Source organism: Rhynchophorus ferrugineus, unplaced genomic scaffold (assembly GCF_030347505.1).
Source record: "Rhynchophorus ferrugineus isolate W39M unplaced genomic scaffold, kcgeb_rfMv2 rfM2, whole genome shotgun sequence".
NCBI classification, from domain to species: domain Eukaryota; kingdom Metazoa; phylum Arthropoda; class Insecta; order Coleoptera; family Curculionidae; genus Rhynchophorus; species Rhynchophorus ferrugineus.
The window spans coordinates 12,090,901-12,110,572 of NW_027472581.1; the positions used below are offsets into that span (position 1 = coordinate 12,090,901).

General features: G+C 31.8%; 1 protein-coding gene across 1 annotated transcript in view; it reads right to left on the bottom strand.

Annotated features, from left to right (window-relative positions):
- LOC143190797 (uncharacterized) overlaps window positions 1–19,672 on the bottom strand; it is a 42,605-nt gene that overhangs the window by 18,682 nt on the left and 4,251 nt on the right. Inside the window, exons 5-9 of the mRNA XM_076395366.1 lie at window positions 18,529–18,836; window positions 17,521–17,746; window positions 14,851–15,113; window positions 14,075–14,345; window positions 3,397–3,591 (exon numbers count right to left, since the gene is read on the bottom strand). Of these exons, the coding sequence (XP_076251481.1) occupies window positions 3,397–3,591; window positions 14,075–14,345; window positions 14,851–15,113; window positions 17,521–17,746; window positions 18,529–18,836 (1,263 nt within the window). The remainder of the gene's footprint in view (window positions 1–3,396; window positions 3,592–14,074; window positions 14,346–14,850; window positions 15,114–17,520; window positions 17,747–18,528; window positions 18,837–19,672) is intronic.

Genomic DNA, 19,672 nt, shown 5'->3' on the forward strand with positions numbered 1-19,672 from the left:
GGACATTTTAGTGAAAAATTTAGAATTACCCTTCACGAAAATGTATTAGGGTAAATGCATATCCAACATTATTTTTATCAGGTACATATAAAATTATCTATCTACTATATGTTTGCTTATATATTGTTTGTTTACAGAAAACCAAAACCTACTTATGAAGATGTTAGTAGTAATAAAATTCAATTAATCTACCAAGTTGTTCGTATGCTGTCAGTGTGATGTCTCTACATAAAGAAGTCTTACAAGAAGGTAATAATATAACTGGATAATTAGTAGTAATAAATACTACTTTTAATTGCAAAATATCTCTAAAATATTTGTAATACTTTAACTTTTTAGAACAATCAGTGTTCAATAATTTTCCAATAGTAGAGGTATTGTATATTTAAATTTTATTGCCTTGAAGAAAATATTTGTTACGGTGCCATCAATTAAACATTTAATTGCTACTTTTAGTGAATTTATTACCTTAAAGAAATCTATTTTGTCTAAATTTACAAATAACTACATTTGTTTAACAAATGTTAACCAACATTGCTTAAAGAATTTTGTTGGCTCTATTAGAGGTCATGGAGGTAGAAACAGCATCCTTCACCTAGTATGTTCGAGAAATCTTTAAAAGGGCACATCATCACTTCAATTTTTTCACATCATTCTCCCGGAGAAAATTGTAAAGAAGATGAACATGTTAGATAACTTATATTCTTTTTTAACGGGAGTTGTAGTACCACTTGAGGTTGTTAAATCGCCAGTCGCATCTATATTTTCAGTTCCAGATAACTTTGCTCTGAGAAAAACAAGAGTCTAATATTTTATTTTAGTCTTATTTCAGCCTATTTAACAAAACTTCTGAAACAGAGAAAACATGCAATATTTGTCTACATTCTATATTAAGTAATTCCACATAGGTGATTATGTGATTGTATTTTTGTTTTAATGAAGTTAATGCAATATCAACAGGGAAGGATTTAAAGTTTACCTTCAATATATCAAGATAAGTTAGAACTCTAATAGATCCCATAAAATTGATGGCACTAAACATATATGGGAAGGCGTTATAGAAGAATTATAGATATTTTAATATTGCCTAGAATAGAGTTCATAATTGTTTTTTTTTTGCTTTTTGTTTATATTATTTACACTTATGTATATTTGTATAGGATTTTATTTTAATAAATTAATTTTAAAAATTAAATTTGATTTTCATTTAAATACGATAATAAATGTGACGTCACAAAATAATCAGGCGAAATGGCAGACCTATCAAAGCAAAGTGTTTTCCTTACAGGTTTCTACATAACTATTTTAAACTAACCAATCAAATTCACGTTGTCAGCGCCGCCAATGATTGAACTAAGCAAAACTTTGCCCCACTACTTACCATTGGAGTTGCACACCCCTGTTAGGGAACGGTAAGTGACGTCAATGTCTCGTTTCTGATTGGTGTTTGACTTAACATGGCAAAATTTCAAATTTTGTATTTTTATTTGTGGTAAAATCTTAGTAATCTTATTTTTAATTTTAAAATAATTTTTTTTTATTAATTACATCTTACGTGCAATATATGTGCAAATTAATTTATTTTAAATTATTACTGCTATTCTGTTGTACTTATGCACAACAATTAATACACAAGCAAGACGAGAATGTGATTAATACGTCAGTATGTATCTCCCAAATTAAAATAAAACTAAACGACTTAAGCTAAATTTAAGAATACACTTATACACTAAATCAGTTCGTATGGTTTGGTTCGCTTCAATCTTCTAACTTCCTGTGTGTTATCTAGCGGCTAGGTATTGCTTCCACGTTGGTGTGATTTAGCAACCTTATTTCATTTTTTAAGGCGAAATCTTGGATAAACCTCGTATATCCATTTGATGATTTAATGTAACCCTATATTTGCACCTCATAGGTCCAAATTGGCTTTATGTTTGACTGATAATCTAATCTCTTTGATTTTAGATCAAGTTGAAAGTATCTTCCGACTAACCAGTGCAGTTGCTTGACTTCTAATCTGCTCTGCTTTTTGTCTAACATGATGTTTCCAATTTAACCTACCTGCTTGAAGAATTAAGCATGCGTCAAGCGACGTAATTAGGTTTTTGTCATGTTCAAAGTACTGTTTCTTTTGTTGAACATCAGTTGCTGGGATATCAGCAGTGTAGAGCAGATACAAAATTATTGAGAATGCCCCTTCATGTGAGACTCTACATTTTATTTTGAAAATATATGATTGCAGCAGTCTACAGTAATTCCGCGGTAGGAATTTGCCCATTTTGTAGATTAATCCCAAATGCCATACCCGGTCAATAGCTTGTGAGACGTCTGGGAATATTGCAAGGCAGTATTTATTTTTGTCAAATGCCTTTTCAAGAACCGGTGATTTTAAAATACAAACTGAAAATCTGGCATCTCTAAATATAATAAATGTTTACCAGAAGTTTGCCAAATAATTTTGATATCGCACGAAGCAACGAAGTAGTCCTGCTGGTTTGTCGGGGTTTTTAAGCTTAATTATTCGAGCAACCTTAAAATATTCCAGAACATGCTTCATTCTCAAACAGGCATTGAATATATATGCCAACATGATGATTGCTTTTCGTGGCAGCTCTTTCAATAACCCAGGTGAAATCATCAATTCCAGGAGCCTTTTTAGGATTGAGGTTGTTAATGCAGGTGGCAACTTCCGTTGGAAAAATCAGACTCACAGCTATATCGGGCTGATAACCAGGATTTGTGCGAAGTGTGCTGCGATTAATTCAGCTTTTTCACCATTGCATCGAACCCAATAATTTCTACCACTTTTAATAGGCGGTACTCTAATAATTGGTGTTTTAAATCTCCGAGTTGGTTTCCATAGCGAGTAATCTGTCTGTTTCCGGGCTTAATTCACTTACATATTCTTTGAAGTACCGTCTTCGGTGCTCATTTCACCACGTCTAAACTTAGCATACCAATCCTTAATGGTTGATTTTCCTGGGGCAGTGTCCGGAAACTCGGCATTAAGCCAAGTTTTTTCTCTGAGTGTATTTTTGCCCTTCAAAAAGTAACATTTTATCAACAAGCGAAATTCCTTCTTATCCATTTTTTTCACAATAACAAAAGTTGCTTCACTCTAAATGCTATCATTCACAAACTAATGATCGGACAGCTGCCAAATTTATACACGCATCTTTTGAGTGTCAAGGATAACTAAAAAACATATGGCGCCATCTATGTGTCAGGCCGGTGACTTTTCAATTAATCTGTTATGCGATCATAAATAATATGCACAAAAATATGTTTAATCACTAGAAAATGTCATTCGTACTTGCCCATTTTTGTCCGCAGATAAAACTATTTCGATCGAGCCCCGTATCGACATAACAAACGGATCTTTACTTATTCTAATACCTTGAACTTTAAGGAAACATGGCAATGGTCGCGTCGGTTTGTCCGGTTGAATTTCATCCTTCCATCTCACCTGTGCCATTAGTGTCTCGGCATAAAGCTGGTTTCTTTGTTTTGGACGGAAATGGCATTCGAACTGAACACAACTACCGCCGGATACCTTCACTTGTTTAGGAATAATTTGAAAAATATCTTGACCTAAAAACGTAAGTGATTTATATTGAGATTAGAAAAAACACACAATTTTGCGACATGCCTAGAAAGCGTTCTATGTTGTTCAGTTTAATTTGCATATTAAACTGAATTGTATTACATGCAGGCTAGGGATTTCGAAAAATATCGATATGTCGTTATATCGATATTTTTTGTTCAGAAAAGTGTCGATAGTAGTAAATGAGAGTATCGAAAATTTAGTTGCAAATTAAAATATGGATGTTAAAAAATTAAGGTTTTTGAAGTAGATTATTGAATTTTTGTTTTGGAATTTCTAAACAAACCGTTTAATAAAAATCACAAAATCTTTTTTAAATATCGATATTTTTCTCCACAGTCGACATCCCTAATGCAGCCTATATTTGTTCGTTTATAATGCAGAGTTACATGATAGAAAATATTATGTGACATCCAGAAAAAATACTAAAAATGGTGTAGTTAAAAAATATTGTAACAGGGCTTGTTTTATGAAGAAATTTAGTTATAAATTAGCAATTTTGATGCTGCAAATAATATGAATTCCTGACAAATAGTCTATCCAAAGAATGTTTGTACATACGTCTTCAAGATGATTATTGTACTGCCTGTCGCAACTTTTTTCCCTCTAATTTTATTCTAATTAAAAGGAGACATAATGCTGTCTGATAAGTTCGAATGTGTAATCGAATGCCCCCTTCTTGCCAGTAAAATTCGTTAGAGAAATAAGCATTTTTACTGTTAAACATTAATTTTTAACAAAATTTAATACAATTATTTCAAAGGAAACTGTTAGTCTGAACAGTGTCGAAGAGGTCTAATGGAACTTCCGGATATTGTTTTAAAGTAATTCAATTTTTCAAAGCATATAATAAAATGAAGGAAGACTTATTGCTTCAATTTATGTAATTAGATCAGACATGGATACTAATGGTCACTAATGGTAAGATGATAATAGAAATGGTGTTATGACAACAAAAGTTGATGGAAAGAGAAATGTTGGAATAACAATTGATTAAGTTTTGTTAGTCATAACATTTATTAATAATTCATTACAGATATATTGTACTTCAATCTGGAAACAGGAATGGTTAATAACACCTTTGGTTTGGATGAACTCATTCAGACACATTTAAGAAGAAATTGACAAAAGATGGAATTGTGAATAAATGTTAGATAGATTGGAAATTAACAGCTTAGTTATTCACTTGAATGAAACTTTCTGAATATGATATGATTCAATATTGCCAATTTCTAACACAGGATGAGGAGAACAATAATAAATATGTGATAACTGCAGGAAATGTTATTGTAGAGTGTAAAAGAATTATGTACACAGATATGTGTGTAATTGTTCAGAATATAAATGATCAATTGGTTGAAATGTGTTAGGTGAGAAGGAATAGTAACTGTTTTGCAGATATGGCAAATATATTAAGGAGAATGCAGTGATTAAATCTAGTTTTATCAAAAAAGATGTTTACAGGTATTCAGAGAATAAACTAAGGAGAAATACAATGATATCAAAATATCTTTACCAGAAAACACTGTACCGAAGGACACATTTTTTATTTTTTTTATTTTATTACTCTATTTACTTATTACTCTTCGTGAGTCCACAATCTGCCCTATTGGCAATAAGTATTTCTTCTGTCTATATTATATATACATGGCATGTAGAAAATTACTTCATTAAACAATCTTCTGTATAAAATATTATCTTAATTAATTAGTCTTATTCTAAAGCTCATTCTAAAGTTTATATATGTCCAGTAATCAGATCAGGCGGTGTTAAACGTTTTAGTCTACGCACTACTTCACTATCACGTCGCATATTTAGCTGATTAGCGAGTACATTGAGATGCACTGACACTCTTTCGAAGTACTTCACACAAACACGTTGAATTACACTCGTTATAGGTTCTAGAGGAATATCGCGTTGTATCACTTTATTTGAAATATAGTACGGAGCATCAACAATGGCACGCAACACCTTATTTTGGAATCGTTGAATGATGGATATATTAGATTTGCTAGCGGTACCCCATAGTTGAATTCCATATGTCCAAATGGGCTTGAGTATAGACTCATACAGCAATACCTTGTTATCTAATGATAACTTGGACTTGCGCCCAATGAGCCAATACATTTGATATAATTTTAGTCCCAGTTGTTTCTGTTTAGAGTGTATGTGCTTCTTCCAGGTTTGACGTCGATCTAAATGCATACCAAGATATTTAACATGCTCTGCTTGGGGGAGTTGACAATGATTGATATTCACTGGTGGACCTGTTCTTCTTCGCAGGGTAAACGTTATATGCGTGGATTTTGATTCATTGGCTTTAATGCGCCATGTCTTCAACCATAATTTTATTTGCTCCAGGTGGGTTTGTAGGTTTATATGTGGCTGGATCTTCATGGGATGCTAAGATTGCTGTATCGTCTGCATATGTTGCCACAGTAGTTATTTTTGTGGTGGGCAGATCAGCCGTATACAGAAGATACAGTACTGGACCCAGTACACTACCTTGCGGAACTCCTGAATATATGGGATTTAATTCGGTATGTTCATCGCCTTGATTTACAATAAAATGTCTGTCAGTGAGATACGATTTTAGTAGCTGATAGTCCGGATGAGGGAGAAGTTTCTTTAGTTTAACCTGCAAGCCCGTATGCCATACGTTGTCAAAAGCCTGAGATATGTCTAGGAAAGCAGCCGAACAATATCTTTTGGAATTTAGGTCAGCGTTTATTTTGTTTACAAGTCTATGCACTTGTTCTATAGTCCCATGCTTATTGCGAAAGCCAAACTGATGTTCGAAGGACACATGAACTTGAACACATGAAGCGTAAAATGTATTACTTGGATACACAATTGATAATTAGGTGAATCCTCTATCCTCTAGAAGATACAACTATAAACGCGCCTAGAACTCTAACTCATGGGTGGTATGGAAACGAGTTCAATGTGAATATAATCAAACACAACCCTAACCTACAAACTATTATGACTGTGTATTTAATTATATATGCATTAGATTTACTATAATGTTAAAATAAAATACATTTGATAACACTATTTTTATTTAATTATATTATTTAGATTATAATTTTATTGTATGTCAAAGCCAAACTGAACTAAATCTCGGAGTTTATATGACAACATTGTGATGTTTTGACGTCACAAATTTAGATGACGTCTGTACAAAACTTTTTTGGATACACCATATATACAATATTTATTTATTAATAAGGTGTTGAGTCATCATTTGCTTTTAAAACAGCTGTAATTCTTCACGGGAGGGTCTGCATAGTTTCCAATGGAATTTTGTCTCATTCCTGTATCAATACATCGGCGGAGGTGAAAATCTACTTCTCACTCCCTGCTCTAAAACTTCCGTAATAGTTCAATTGTCAAATATGTTCGATGATATTCTGTTACACTTCAAACCAAAATTGAACTTTTTATGCGTGTATAGACGTATTATTATCAGTGCTTGGTAGCGATATATTAGTCATACTAAAAACTTCATCATCATTCAGGATATCGATATGTATTCGCAGTAATCCGGTCAGTGATGTGAATGAGAGCACCAGCTGTATATGATGAGATTGCTGCCTAAATCATAATGGAGCTTCCTCCATGTTTGACTGTAGGAAGCAGGTGGTCCAGATCGTAGGGTGCTTTTGGTGTTCTCCATATATAATCCCAGCTATTTGTAGAAAACTATGTGTATTCATTGGACCATACTACATTATTCCAATCATCAAGTATCGCAACTGAGTGTTAGCTTCCATTATAAAGGTTTTCGCAGTATCAGACCTTCCATGAATGTCAGCTTTGTGGAGCTCCTGCTATCCATTGTCAAAGCAGTATTACTCAATTGAGTGATGAGTTCTGCTGACACTTTTGCCGCGGTAGTCTTATGTTGTCTGGTCACAATCCACTTGGGTTTCGCCCACTATTTATCTTCGTCGATAACGTTGCATACACTATCATTTCCGCGGATACTGTCGTTTGTAAAACGTTAAACAAGCCAGCTGCTCTCGTCATAGACCCTCCTGCTAGTCCAGAATCAACGATTCGCTCTCTTTCGATGTCCGAGAGATCACACATTTTACCCATTATTTGTTATAATCGTCACGCAAAACAAAGCGTATAACACAATGAAATCTTATAGGTTATATAAGAATTGGCATATAAACTGAGCAATACTTACGCATCGCATTATTTGCTTAGAAGCAATGTTGCCAACATAGTGTATTGCATGCTGTTGATATCATATTATGTATATCTCCTGTAAGTACTAATATTTTTATTATGAAAAATTACAAGAAGTCTCCCTACTTCTCGAACAGTAACGAAAATCTATTTTGAAAAAAATTATTCAGTGGGTGTTATCCACCTAGATGTTAATGTTCTTGGTTTAAGTATACATCTTGGTTTCCTTAGTACAGAGCACCTATTAAGCTTATTAAGAATATATTTGGTTTCAACAGCACTTTTTCCCATGAAAATATCAACACATAAAAGTTAACAAAGAGTAACAGTTATTCTACTATTCTACAATAATGTAGCTTGTAAACTAATAGTTTAAATTGCATGAAATAAAGATATATATGATTTAATTGTTTTCATTAGCACTGTTAGGTAACATTCAAAAAATAAAATAAAAAATATCTTCATTTACATACAATGGAATTTATTTTATTATTATTATTTAAATGTTTATATAATTAAAGTTGGATTTCATATAGTGGTTGCAATAAATTAAATCTTTTTGTAGTTTAAGATATCGTAATGCCGGCTTGGTTGGTGCAGTGGTAAAGGCGACAGCACGGTCCTCCTACTGTTGCGATAGTCGCGGGTTTGAATCCTGTTGGGGCATGGTCGTAAATTTATGTTTGTGGTTGTTTAACATTTATGATTGTCATTAGACAAGAGTGCAAAATCCGACAAGGAAAATTATCCCAGTCACGTCAAGTTTTTAATTACTTAACAGAATAATTTTAACTGACAATTAAAAGAACAACAATGCTAAAATATAAAACAATGTAATACAATTTATATTTGTTCAATAATCTGAATATATAAGTAATAAATTCAAATTCTTAGAGGTTATAACTATATATAATAGAAACAAATAGAATTGCTAACATTATTCGAAATAATTTTATGTTTGAACTTTAATGCCATACCAACAAATCATGTAAATAAGACATAAATGGAGAAAGTGATGTAGTTTCCTTCACTTATAAAATAACCTTCCGAATAATGATGTCGACCTTTATATGCAATTATTTTATTTACACGGTCCTTTTTCTTTATTTATGTTGTTAGAGACATGAAATATTCCTTGTATTTGTTTCTTGTGTTTTACATCCAATTATTGTTAGTCCAATGTTATTGTTTTCTATTTGATTAATACAATGCTTTAAAAATATAGCTGTCAAGAAAAATTCTTCTCTTCATTTTTATTTTCTCTACCCTTTCGCCCTCTTTTTGCAAACATGGCGGTGCTGTGTAGAAAGCGCTACGTTAGTTTGGTAATTATAGATCAAGCCATGCTACAGAGTAATCGAGGGAAACTCTCAAATTTCTAAGGCACGTAACAAAGCTTTCACATATTTTTTTATCTAAAATAATCAGATATTTAAGTATAATATTATCGCTTAACTGATTTAATTTTGATTTTTAAATACTAACCATATCATAATGAGAAGCCGTAGAAATATTGCAGGCAAATGCTTCTATGGTATAGTGGTTAAAACGTTCAGTTCATACGAGGGTAACGACTTTTCGTCGTTGTTCTAGTTTGGTTAGAACATTTATCAAATCGCCTAGGTTTGGAAGAGGATCCCGGGGCCTGAAGCGTTCCTTATTTACAGTCATTGTTTCTCTAGAGAGAAAAAACCTAACCTGGTGTGTTGGTACCAGTTTGGGTTTCTTAAGAAGCATTAAACAATTGACCAGCTCCACAGAATAACAGTTGTTATTGAAAAAGCCTATGAAAGTAAAAAAGTATGCTCAGCTATATTCTTAGATGTAGCACATCGCTCGTTAGCTTCGATAAGGTTTGGCATGAAGGCCTTGTTCATAAACTAAAGAAAATGTTATCAAAACAACACACCGATCTACTCTACAGTTGTGATATACCACACATTTACTGATGATATTGAGATTATAGCTGTTGGAGACAATAGTGAAGAAGCCTCACGAAAATTAGAACAGGCAAGTGACAATATAAATAATTGAGCACCGGTTTGGAAAATAAAAATTAATGAAAATTAATCAGACCGTACAAGCACCAATAACATTAAATAATACTATCATTCCATATAGCAACAACGCTAAATATCTCGGACTGAATCTTGATGCAAAACTTCGCTGGAAAGAGCATATAAAAAAGAAAATAGAAGAACTGGAATTGAAATATAGGAAAATATATTGGTTAATTGGAAGAAAATCACAATTATCAGTACATAATAAATTACTATTATATAAGCAGATACTGAAACCTATATGGACATATCAAGTTCAACTATGTTCAAATACTACAGGACTGACTACCTACATCGAGACCTTCAGATACCCACAGTCAATCAAGAAATCAAGAGAATTGCAATGTGGCGTGAGGAAATACTCCATTCTAATGAGAATATAGAAGTATTGCAACTTTTGGATACCACCAGAGCAGGACACAGACTCAAAAGAATCAAGCCATCTGATCTTGTGTAGTGTTGTATAGAGAGGTGCAGTTAATAAAAAATACAGCAGTGACATATATAAACATTATTTCACCTGAGATAGGGCCGATGGGTCCTCCTAGTTATATACCTAGATTTAAGTTATCATAAAGACAAATTGTAGGTTAGTCGGAAACGACTGGTAACAATGTAATAAATAAATAATAATAAAAAAATATACAGGTAAGCGATAATTAAATAAGTAATAATTCAGGACTATTAGCATCACCAGAAAAATTCTTTTCGAGGATGAACAAATCTTGAAAGTTATTAGTTGCTAAAACTTAATTAATAACAATCACCGACTCATCATCGGATCATCTGCCGAAAATCGAAACGCGGCTCTTGGCCGTTAATCGAATTAATCTCGAAGAACGAACTGGAACTGGAAACACGCCGCCCTGCGACGATGACCGGTCGAAAAACTTACGGGCATGGATTTCGTGTCCGGCTTTTTTTCTGGTTCGGGTCTGGTTCGTGGTCGTTTGTTTTGCACGGCCATCTTCGAAGACACGATCTGGTTTATCTGTGCGGCGATTGTTTGACCGCGAAAAACGACAAATTGCGAGCGCTGAGCTCGTTCGGATGATGGACGGTAGTATCGGAGCTCCGGTGGAGATAATATTAGGGGTATGATTAATGGAAGATGATTACGTATAGATGCGTCTTAGAAAAAATGTTTAAATAAATAAATATATACTAAAGATTGTTCTACTTAATGTTGTCATTGTTCATAGAAAAATAGAAATTTCACGGTATAGGCGACCATGGGAGAATGTTTTGTTTAGTTCAATCAACGGTAGCGCTGCGATCGCAAATTGCGATTGGCTAGTTTAAATACCTGGTGCCGCCACTAACATGGAACGCGATTGGTCGATCAAATTGTGTGAAGTAAGCATTTTCTATGAGCGTCCATTTTTAAGTTTGTTGTTTGTAGATTTTGGTTTTTGTTTAGATCAAGAAATTTTCGTTTTACCTTGTGCATATTTTCTGTTTTACATTAATTATTATGGAGTAATAATATAAAAATTGATGACAATGCGTTAGTGTAGTAAAAGATGTAGTGTACCGGGGAGAAAATCTACTACGGAAATTAGATATCGTTTCCCAAAAAATGATCTCGCTCCTTTCCAAAAATGGGTTGTTGAAGTAAATAGTAGTAAGTTACCTGGATAAACCACAATGCAAATATATCAACGTCATGGTGTCTGTCACGGACATTTTAGTGAAAAGTTTAGAGTTACCCTTCATTCACGAACAGGTATTAGGGTAAATGCATATCCAACATTGTTTTTATCAGGTACATAAAAAATTATCTATCTACTACATGTCTGTTTATATATTGTTTGTTTACAGAAAACCAAAACCTACTTATGAAGATGTTAGTAGTAATAAAATTCAATTAATCTACCAAGTTGTTCGTATGCTGTCAGTGTGATGTCTCTACATAAAGAAGTCTTACAAGAAGGTAATAATTAAAATAACTGGATAATTAGTAGTAATAAATACTACTTTTAGTTGTAAAATATTCCTAAAATATTTGCAATACTTTAACTTTTTAAAACAATCAGTGTTCAATAATTTTATAGTAGAGCTATTGTATATTTAAATTTGATTGCCTTGTTAAGAAAATATTTGTTACGGTGCCATCAATTCAAAATTTAATTGTTACTTTTAGGGGATTTATTACCTTAAAGAAATCTATTTTGTCTCAATTTACAAATAACTACATTTGTTTAACAAATCTTAACCAAGATTGCTTAAAGAATTTTGTTGGATCTATTAGAGCCCATGAAGGTAGAACAGCATCCTTCACCTAGTATGTTTGAGAAATCTTTAAAAGGGCACATCATCACTTCGATTTTTTTCATCTCATCATTTTCCCGGAGAAAATTGTGAAGAAGATGAACATGTTAGATAACTTATATTCTTTTTTAACGGGAGATCTAGTTTTTTTGCTATTTGTTTATATATATATTTATATTATTTACACTTATGTATATTTGTATAGGATTTTATTTGAATAAATTAATTTTAAAAATTAAATTTGATTATCATTTAAATACTATAAATAGGCCAATAAATGTGATGTTACAAAATAATCAGGCGAAATGGCAGACCAATCAAAGCAAAGTATTTTCCTTATTGGTTTCTACATAACCATTTTAAATTAACCAATCAAATTCACGTTGTCAGCTCCGCCAATGATTGAACTAAGCAAAACTTTGCCCCACTACTTACCATGGGAGTTGCACACCCCTGTCATTGTTAAAAATGTAAACGTCACTCAGAATGTTTAAAATCAAATAATGGGAACCCTACTCTATAATTAAGGAAGTTAATGCAGGTGTATGACAAAAAGTATATTGGAGCAATTATTTTTTCTCGAATGGAGATAGTATTGGGATATGGTTAATAGAGGAGAGCTACTAAAATATACTAAATATGCTACAGGTTGTCCACTTTAATATTGTTATTCTTAAAAAATGGTGTTATATTGAAGATACTATTTTCGATTATTTATGAAGAACCCTAGACTCATATATCAGCCAGCATATTTAGAGCCAAAGTGAAAGCCTATTCTACAATAAAAGAAGCTAAAGCAGGTGTATCACAAAAAAGTGTATTTGAGCCAATTATTTACTCAATTTAGATATGTGAGCAGATTTTATGCAGAAAATGGCCTCAAAAATAGACCAACAAACACGCCATAGAGATGGAATGTACCAAACAAATTTCTTCGCGAGTCTTAGTATATAACACATATTGAGAAGACAATTGTAGTGTTATTTAAATCATCTATAAAGTTAAGTTTCTATAAGTTCTGTGGTTCATATTTGTAAAATATGCCAGTAAACAGTTTGATAAAAAAACCAGAAATTTTCTGTCTCAAATGAATCTACGTCATGTAAAATTTACTGTCAAAGAAGTATTAACAAAACTGGTTCTCTCTTTGTCGTTGCAATACTTCGTTAGCTCTTGTAGCAAACTACCTTTATTTATTGTTATTGATTCACTTTGCGTCCAGATTGCTGACAGCTGACACTTTACATTACTTACTCTACTTGCTCTAATTATAATTAAGTGAACCAAGACGCTCTTTAATTTGGCCCTTTCTATCTAGACTTCTCGACCCTGAACTGTGAATTATTGTGAATTGTGAATGAATTCCTACTCTAAAAGCATATTGTATCTGCCAACCACCTTCTCTTTTAACCAATGGTTAATTATAAAGGGTTTCCCATATTCCAAATAAGCCAGAGACCAGGAAAAGAGAAGGACAAACGTTGTTTTAGCGCCTTGCTCGTTTTCATAAGTTTGATACTTATGAACTTATGATAACTTATACTTATAGATGCTCTGTACTATTTCTCTAACGAAGGGATACAGCGCGATATCCTCTTAGAACCCGTAAGGAATATAACTCAGGGTGATTGCGATGAGTATTTTGAAAGACTGTTAATAGTCTTTGTAGAATAAAATATTTAACTCATCCTATCTGATTAATGAATACATGTAGACTTAAGAGTAAGATATACATTAACTTAGTTTATACAGGAAACCAATTGATACAATACTGTGCAGATTGTTGAACAAGTAAGGATAATTATTAAATTAAGAATCAAACGGAACGGTTACTAATATCCTTGGACCTTAGGATTTTCGATCAATGTTTTCGCAATTTTTTATTTTAGCTCAATTGGCTAGTTCCCTAGACATTTAAATAAAAAAAACCTTTACAAACCTTGATACCATTCAACCAATATGTCTTCTTTCAAATGATTGGTGAACGACGTGGTAGTGATGGATACGCCTTCTTCGAGTTGACCAAAGTCTATAAAATTGGAACTCAACGAAAATGGAGGAGTATCTTTCCTCTTGGTGAGGTGATCATTTAAATAGGCACCATATCCAAAAGTTTGATTTATTGGAAAATTAAAGGTTGTTAGTGTCTCGAGTTGGGTTTGATCAAGTTCCTCTCCATAACATCCAATCGTCTCCAGTAAAAGAGGTTTCTAGAAAGGGACGCAAAGCTACAAGAACCATTGATGAGGGTTGTAAGATCAGTACTATGCCTTCGTAAGAAAGAACATTTTTCAATTGTTATGAGATATACTCCAACTTTCTTTTATATTTCTTAATTATTCATTTCATAATTATTAGAGTAGAACCTTTCTCAGATGGATATTGGAAATACAAATATAATTGATGAATTTAAGAATCTTTTTAAAGAACCTTTAATAAAAATGCTTAATAGTACATTTGAATTCAACTATATTATATTCACAGGCTTTAATTTAACACCATCATTTGTTTTCTTCTCATAAACAATTGTTTTATCACTGCTTATTCGATCTTTTTATGGTGGTAGAATATTAAGTGTATTATTATGTCGATTTAACAAGTTAACAGCATTGTGGTGATCGATTCATAATAAGTAAAAATATCACTTTTAAATAACTATTAACGTTCTTTCTTGTCTAGGCCAAACAGTCCTCCATTTTGTCCACTCATACTTACCGTGTTCCATATTAAACAGAAAAACTGACTAAAGAAAATTCCCTTTTTCTGCGGATCGAACTTGACCTTAAAGTGCTGGTAACTTCGTTTTGAAATGGTGCCCTCGACTGGACTGATTTGGAAAACATCATCGCATGTCGTGTCGAATTTAAAAGCAGCCTCGACTGACGAATTATTTTTTATCTCTACTATTCGTTCTACACGTTGCTTCATGGATTTCTTGTGGAAGAAAACTATTTTTGTTGATATGTTACAACGGGGTCCTGCAGCAAATAATTTTTTTTTCTTTTGTTAAGAATGATTATTTTAATAATTAATTATATTAGTTGGATAATATTGTCGTAATGTGAACTTGTGAAAAATTATTTTCAAATATTTTAATATTAAATAAAGAGAGCCTTTAATAAACTAAAAAAAAAGATTTACGGTACGACGACAAAATTCGTAAAATATTATTTTCGTAATTAGTAGAATATTCATTGAGGAACGAAGCTGAATATGGAACCTGTTGCTATTACATGTAAGTAATATTTCTCAACGTTGGATATTTGCAACATACCAGACAGTTAGGATGATCACAAGAATCACAAGAATATCCTATTTATTTAATAAACACGGAATAATATCGTTTTGATACATTTTTGGTATTTGGAAAACACTTAGATATGTTTTTATTGAATTTTATAGATATATTGATTTATTTGAGAAAGGCTAAGGATGCAACATTTTGTTCTGTGTGGAACATTCTCTATATTTTGATATAGTTTGATGGTTTTATCTAGTGTCAAGTGTATCTAGATTATGGAATGATTTTTTAAAATTATTTATATCGTCATAACATACATCAATTGTCTATCTGGGACTGTTCTTTAAAAGATATTAAGGTTTGAGAAAAAATATGATGGATAGTGGAGAGAAAGTTGAATAAAAGTGGGCATGCGTTAGAAGGGGGCTTTCTTTCTAATAAAAGGATTTTATTAAAATACATCTCATATTTTACTTACTCTGACCATATCTAGCTACTATATTAGAAATAATTATTTTGTTAAGTGCTTAATTGGTGAAATAATCTCCAGGTGCTATATATTTGGCCTATCTGTTATCACAAGAAGCTGTGAGAAAATATATTCTCGAAAATTATATACATTTGACAGAGACATATATATGATTATTCTAAATATATAATATCAGAAACATGTAATATCTAAGTATGATATCTGAATTCTCTAAAGTATCTCTGGAGATGCATTATATATTATTTGGTCAATATTTTTGCCAGATAGAAATACATTTACAATATATTGCGATGGTTGAGATCAGGATAATGCATATAGGCGCACGAGATATAGTTAAGGCTGTTAAATTGAGAGAATTTTGATTCCTTAATTGCTAAGTTGTCTGAAAGTTATTTAAGAGTGTGATATGGGTGTTCTTCTAATAATTCCTAAAATTTTAAAGTCTTCAAACTTTTTTGGCCCTTAAGGTCGTTCTATGACATGGACACCATTTTTCCATCGTTGAAACCAAAATCTACATTTAGGATATGGCGGAGGAGCGCTAGCACTAGTTTCGAATGGCGTCTGATAGGCTTCCGATCAGATCTATTCAAATCAAATAACAAAAGTAGTGATTGTTTGCCACTTATATTAAAACCAATTTTATAGTTGGATTAAGTATTTTAACAGTAATTTATATTATTTGCAAGACAATTTCACCAGTAGATACTGCTGATCAAAATACGTGCAAGTACCTAGTATATAGAGTATCATTAAAATATCTGTAAAATTCATAAAGATTATACTGATAGTAATGCATTGTCTTATCGAAATAACAACACGTACTGAGAAATCTGGTTATATAGTTAATATATATATATATATATATATATATATATATATATATATATATATATATATATATATATATATATATATATATATATATATATAGGTATTATTGACGAATATATATAGAGTACATCACACGAGCATTAGGTCATTTAGTAGTTAGACTAAAGTACTGTTGATGATTTGTGGAAGTATTGTGGATGTACCCAGATACTACAGGAATAGTTACGTACATTGAAGTTTTTGAAATCCAACTATTATAGTGAAAATTAAGAGATGCAACAAGGCATGAACAAAGACTTTCAGGTACACCGAAGTACCGCAATTTTGGACAACACTGAGCTAGGACTCAAACACAGTTGTGTAGTGAAGTGTAGTAAATGATAAAAACGCTGAAATATGCTACTAATATTTATTTTATTTCATTGGAAACTAAGTACGGACCTTTGGATCTTTCTAGATAAGTACCTAAATTTAAGTTACTGTAGAAGGAAATTTCAAGTTCGGCAATGACTACTGATAATATCTTAATAAATAAAAAAAAATCTGTTCAAAGGAATATTTAATTTTTAAACAAAATATAATATGAAAATAAGTGTTCATTTTAAATGGATTTCATTAGGTCTAACTTCTCCGTTATAGAGAGTTCAAATAACTAGTCTAAGGAGGATGTGGTGGATGGATATATCAACTTATATAATGTAGCATAGATCTTGGTAGGTTATACATAATTAACTAGATCCTCATGCCTTTCATACTAAGACTGTGGTCATTAAAATTGAGCGTTGAATAAGTATAGCATAAAAACGTATAATAAACTCACCTATTGCTTCACCTTTTAATATAATATAAAAAGAATTTAAGTCCGAATCGGTGTATTCGTAGATTTCCAAACTACGGTAATTCGGTATTATCGGTTTATATGTCACAATAAATTCAAGATGTTTATGAGCTGGTATTCTGACGTCCGAACAAGGACTACTTACAGTGAACATGTTGTGAATCTTGCAAGTATCCGGATGCTGTTTTATATTACAAATCACGTCATTCTACAAACTTAATATAATAAGATGATAAAATAAAGACAAGGTCTTTGTTTTACCTTGACAGTAAAATGTGTGCATACAACCGTTTTGGTATAAGATTGAAACACTTTAACTTTCCCAAAATGTACTGTATAGTTGCGTAATCTGTTTTCTTGTTTCGGTTCAGGAGGGATATTCATTTCCTTAAGAATATAAATACTACAGATTCGTTGTCAATTATGACATTGACATTATTGGTCATTATTTGTTAAAATTAATAACATGACCTCATGATAATATATAAGATATTTATGTTATCTTGAAGACATCTTTGTGAAATGCAACATTAAAACACTGAGGGGTTTAAAGGTATGCTTGGAATAGCGCATTATTAAAATTTTCTTTATTCTAACTATTTGAAATCATTATTTAAATATTAATATGTATAAGGCTGAAACAAGTAGATTAGCGAACGAGCTATTCTTGCAGCTAGTAATGAATAATATTATTTAATCTGTCAATCCGAGATAGTTGCATACAAATCATTTAAATCATCAAAATAAAGCATTAAAGTGTTTACTGGTTTTGGCATATATCATCTGGGTTGAATTTTAACTACTATTAAAATGTATGTTATTTATGATGAAATAAAAATACAGTTATGTTTCCAATATTTTTTATTAAAGCATATCAACAAAAATATACAAAAAAAAACAATTAAAAATAAATAATGAGGTAGAAATAAATTAAAACTTTCTAAAATTTCAAAAGATCAACAAAATAGTGCTAGAAATAATGCAGTGTACAAATAAAAGTGTTTTAATGAAAACAGCTGATGCACAGTCAGTGGACAAATCAGTGGAATTATGAATAGTGTTCTCTGTGGTTGTCGGATACTCTTCCGGACAAATGTCATCAATATAAGTTAAAGTTTCGTTGTAGTCACACCACGACGATATACATATCGAGACATTTTTATCCCGATAATAGTTGAACATACTGACGAAAAAATCACAGCTGAAGCAGTTTTGTTCTAAAACAATTTCTTTCATATTTGGCATCTTTTCATAAAACAACTCGTAGTCGTACGACGAAATATTATTATGACTTAAATCTAAAACAACCAAAGATTTTTTTACTTCCGACTTGTAGTTAATATTAAAATTCGAAAACGAGTTTTGTTCAACCACAGGATTTGTAATTTTTCGATTTTGTCGAAATAAGAGTACTCGATACGTTCGAAATTGTTTCGCCCCAAATTCAATACTTCCAAGGAATCTAAACCGATGAAGCTGTAAGACCTAACCGCGCTTATCTTATCTTAGAATGGCGAATTATGTAAATTTTCGATATTCTAAGTATTTGAAATCATTTTTTAAATATAAACATGTATAAAGCTGAAACAAGTAGCTTAGTGAGCGAGTTATTCTTGCAGCTACTAACGAATAATATTATTTAATCGGTTGAAGCGAGACAGTTGTATACCAATCATTTAAATCATCAAAATAAAGCACTAAAATGTTTACTGATTTTGGTGTATATTATCTGGGTTGAGTTTTAACCACCTTTAAAAGGTATGTTATTTGTGATGAAATTAAAATACAGTTATGTTTCCAATATTTTTTATTAAAGCATATCAACAAAAATATACAAAAAAAACAATTAAAAATAAATAATGAGGTAGAAATAAATTGAAATTTTTTCAAAATTTCAAAAGATCAACAAAATAGTGCTAGAAATAATGCAGTGTACAAATAAAAGTGTTTTAATGAAAACAGCTGATGCACAGTCAGTGGACAAATCAGTGGAATTGTGAATATTGTTCTCTGTGGTTGTCGGATACTCTTCCGGACAAATGTCATCAATATAAGTTAAAGTTTCGTTGTAGTCACACCACGACGATTTACATATCGAGACATTTCTATCCTGATAATAGTTGAATATACTGAC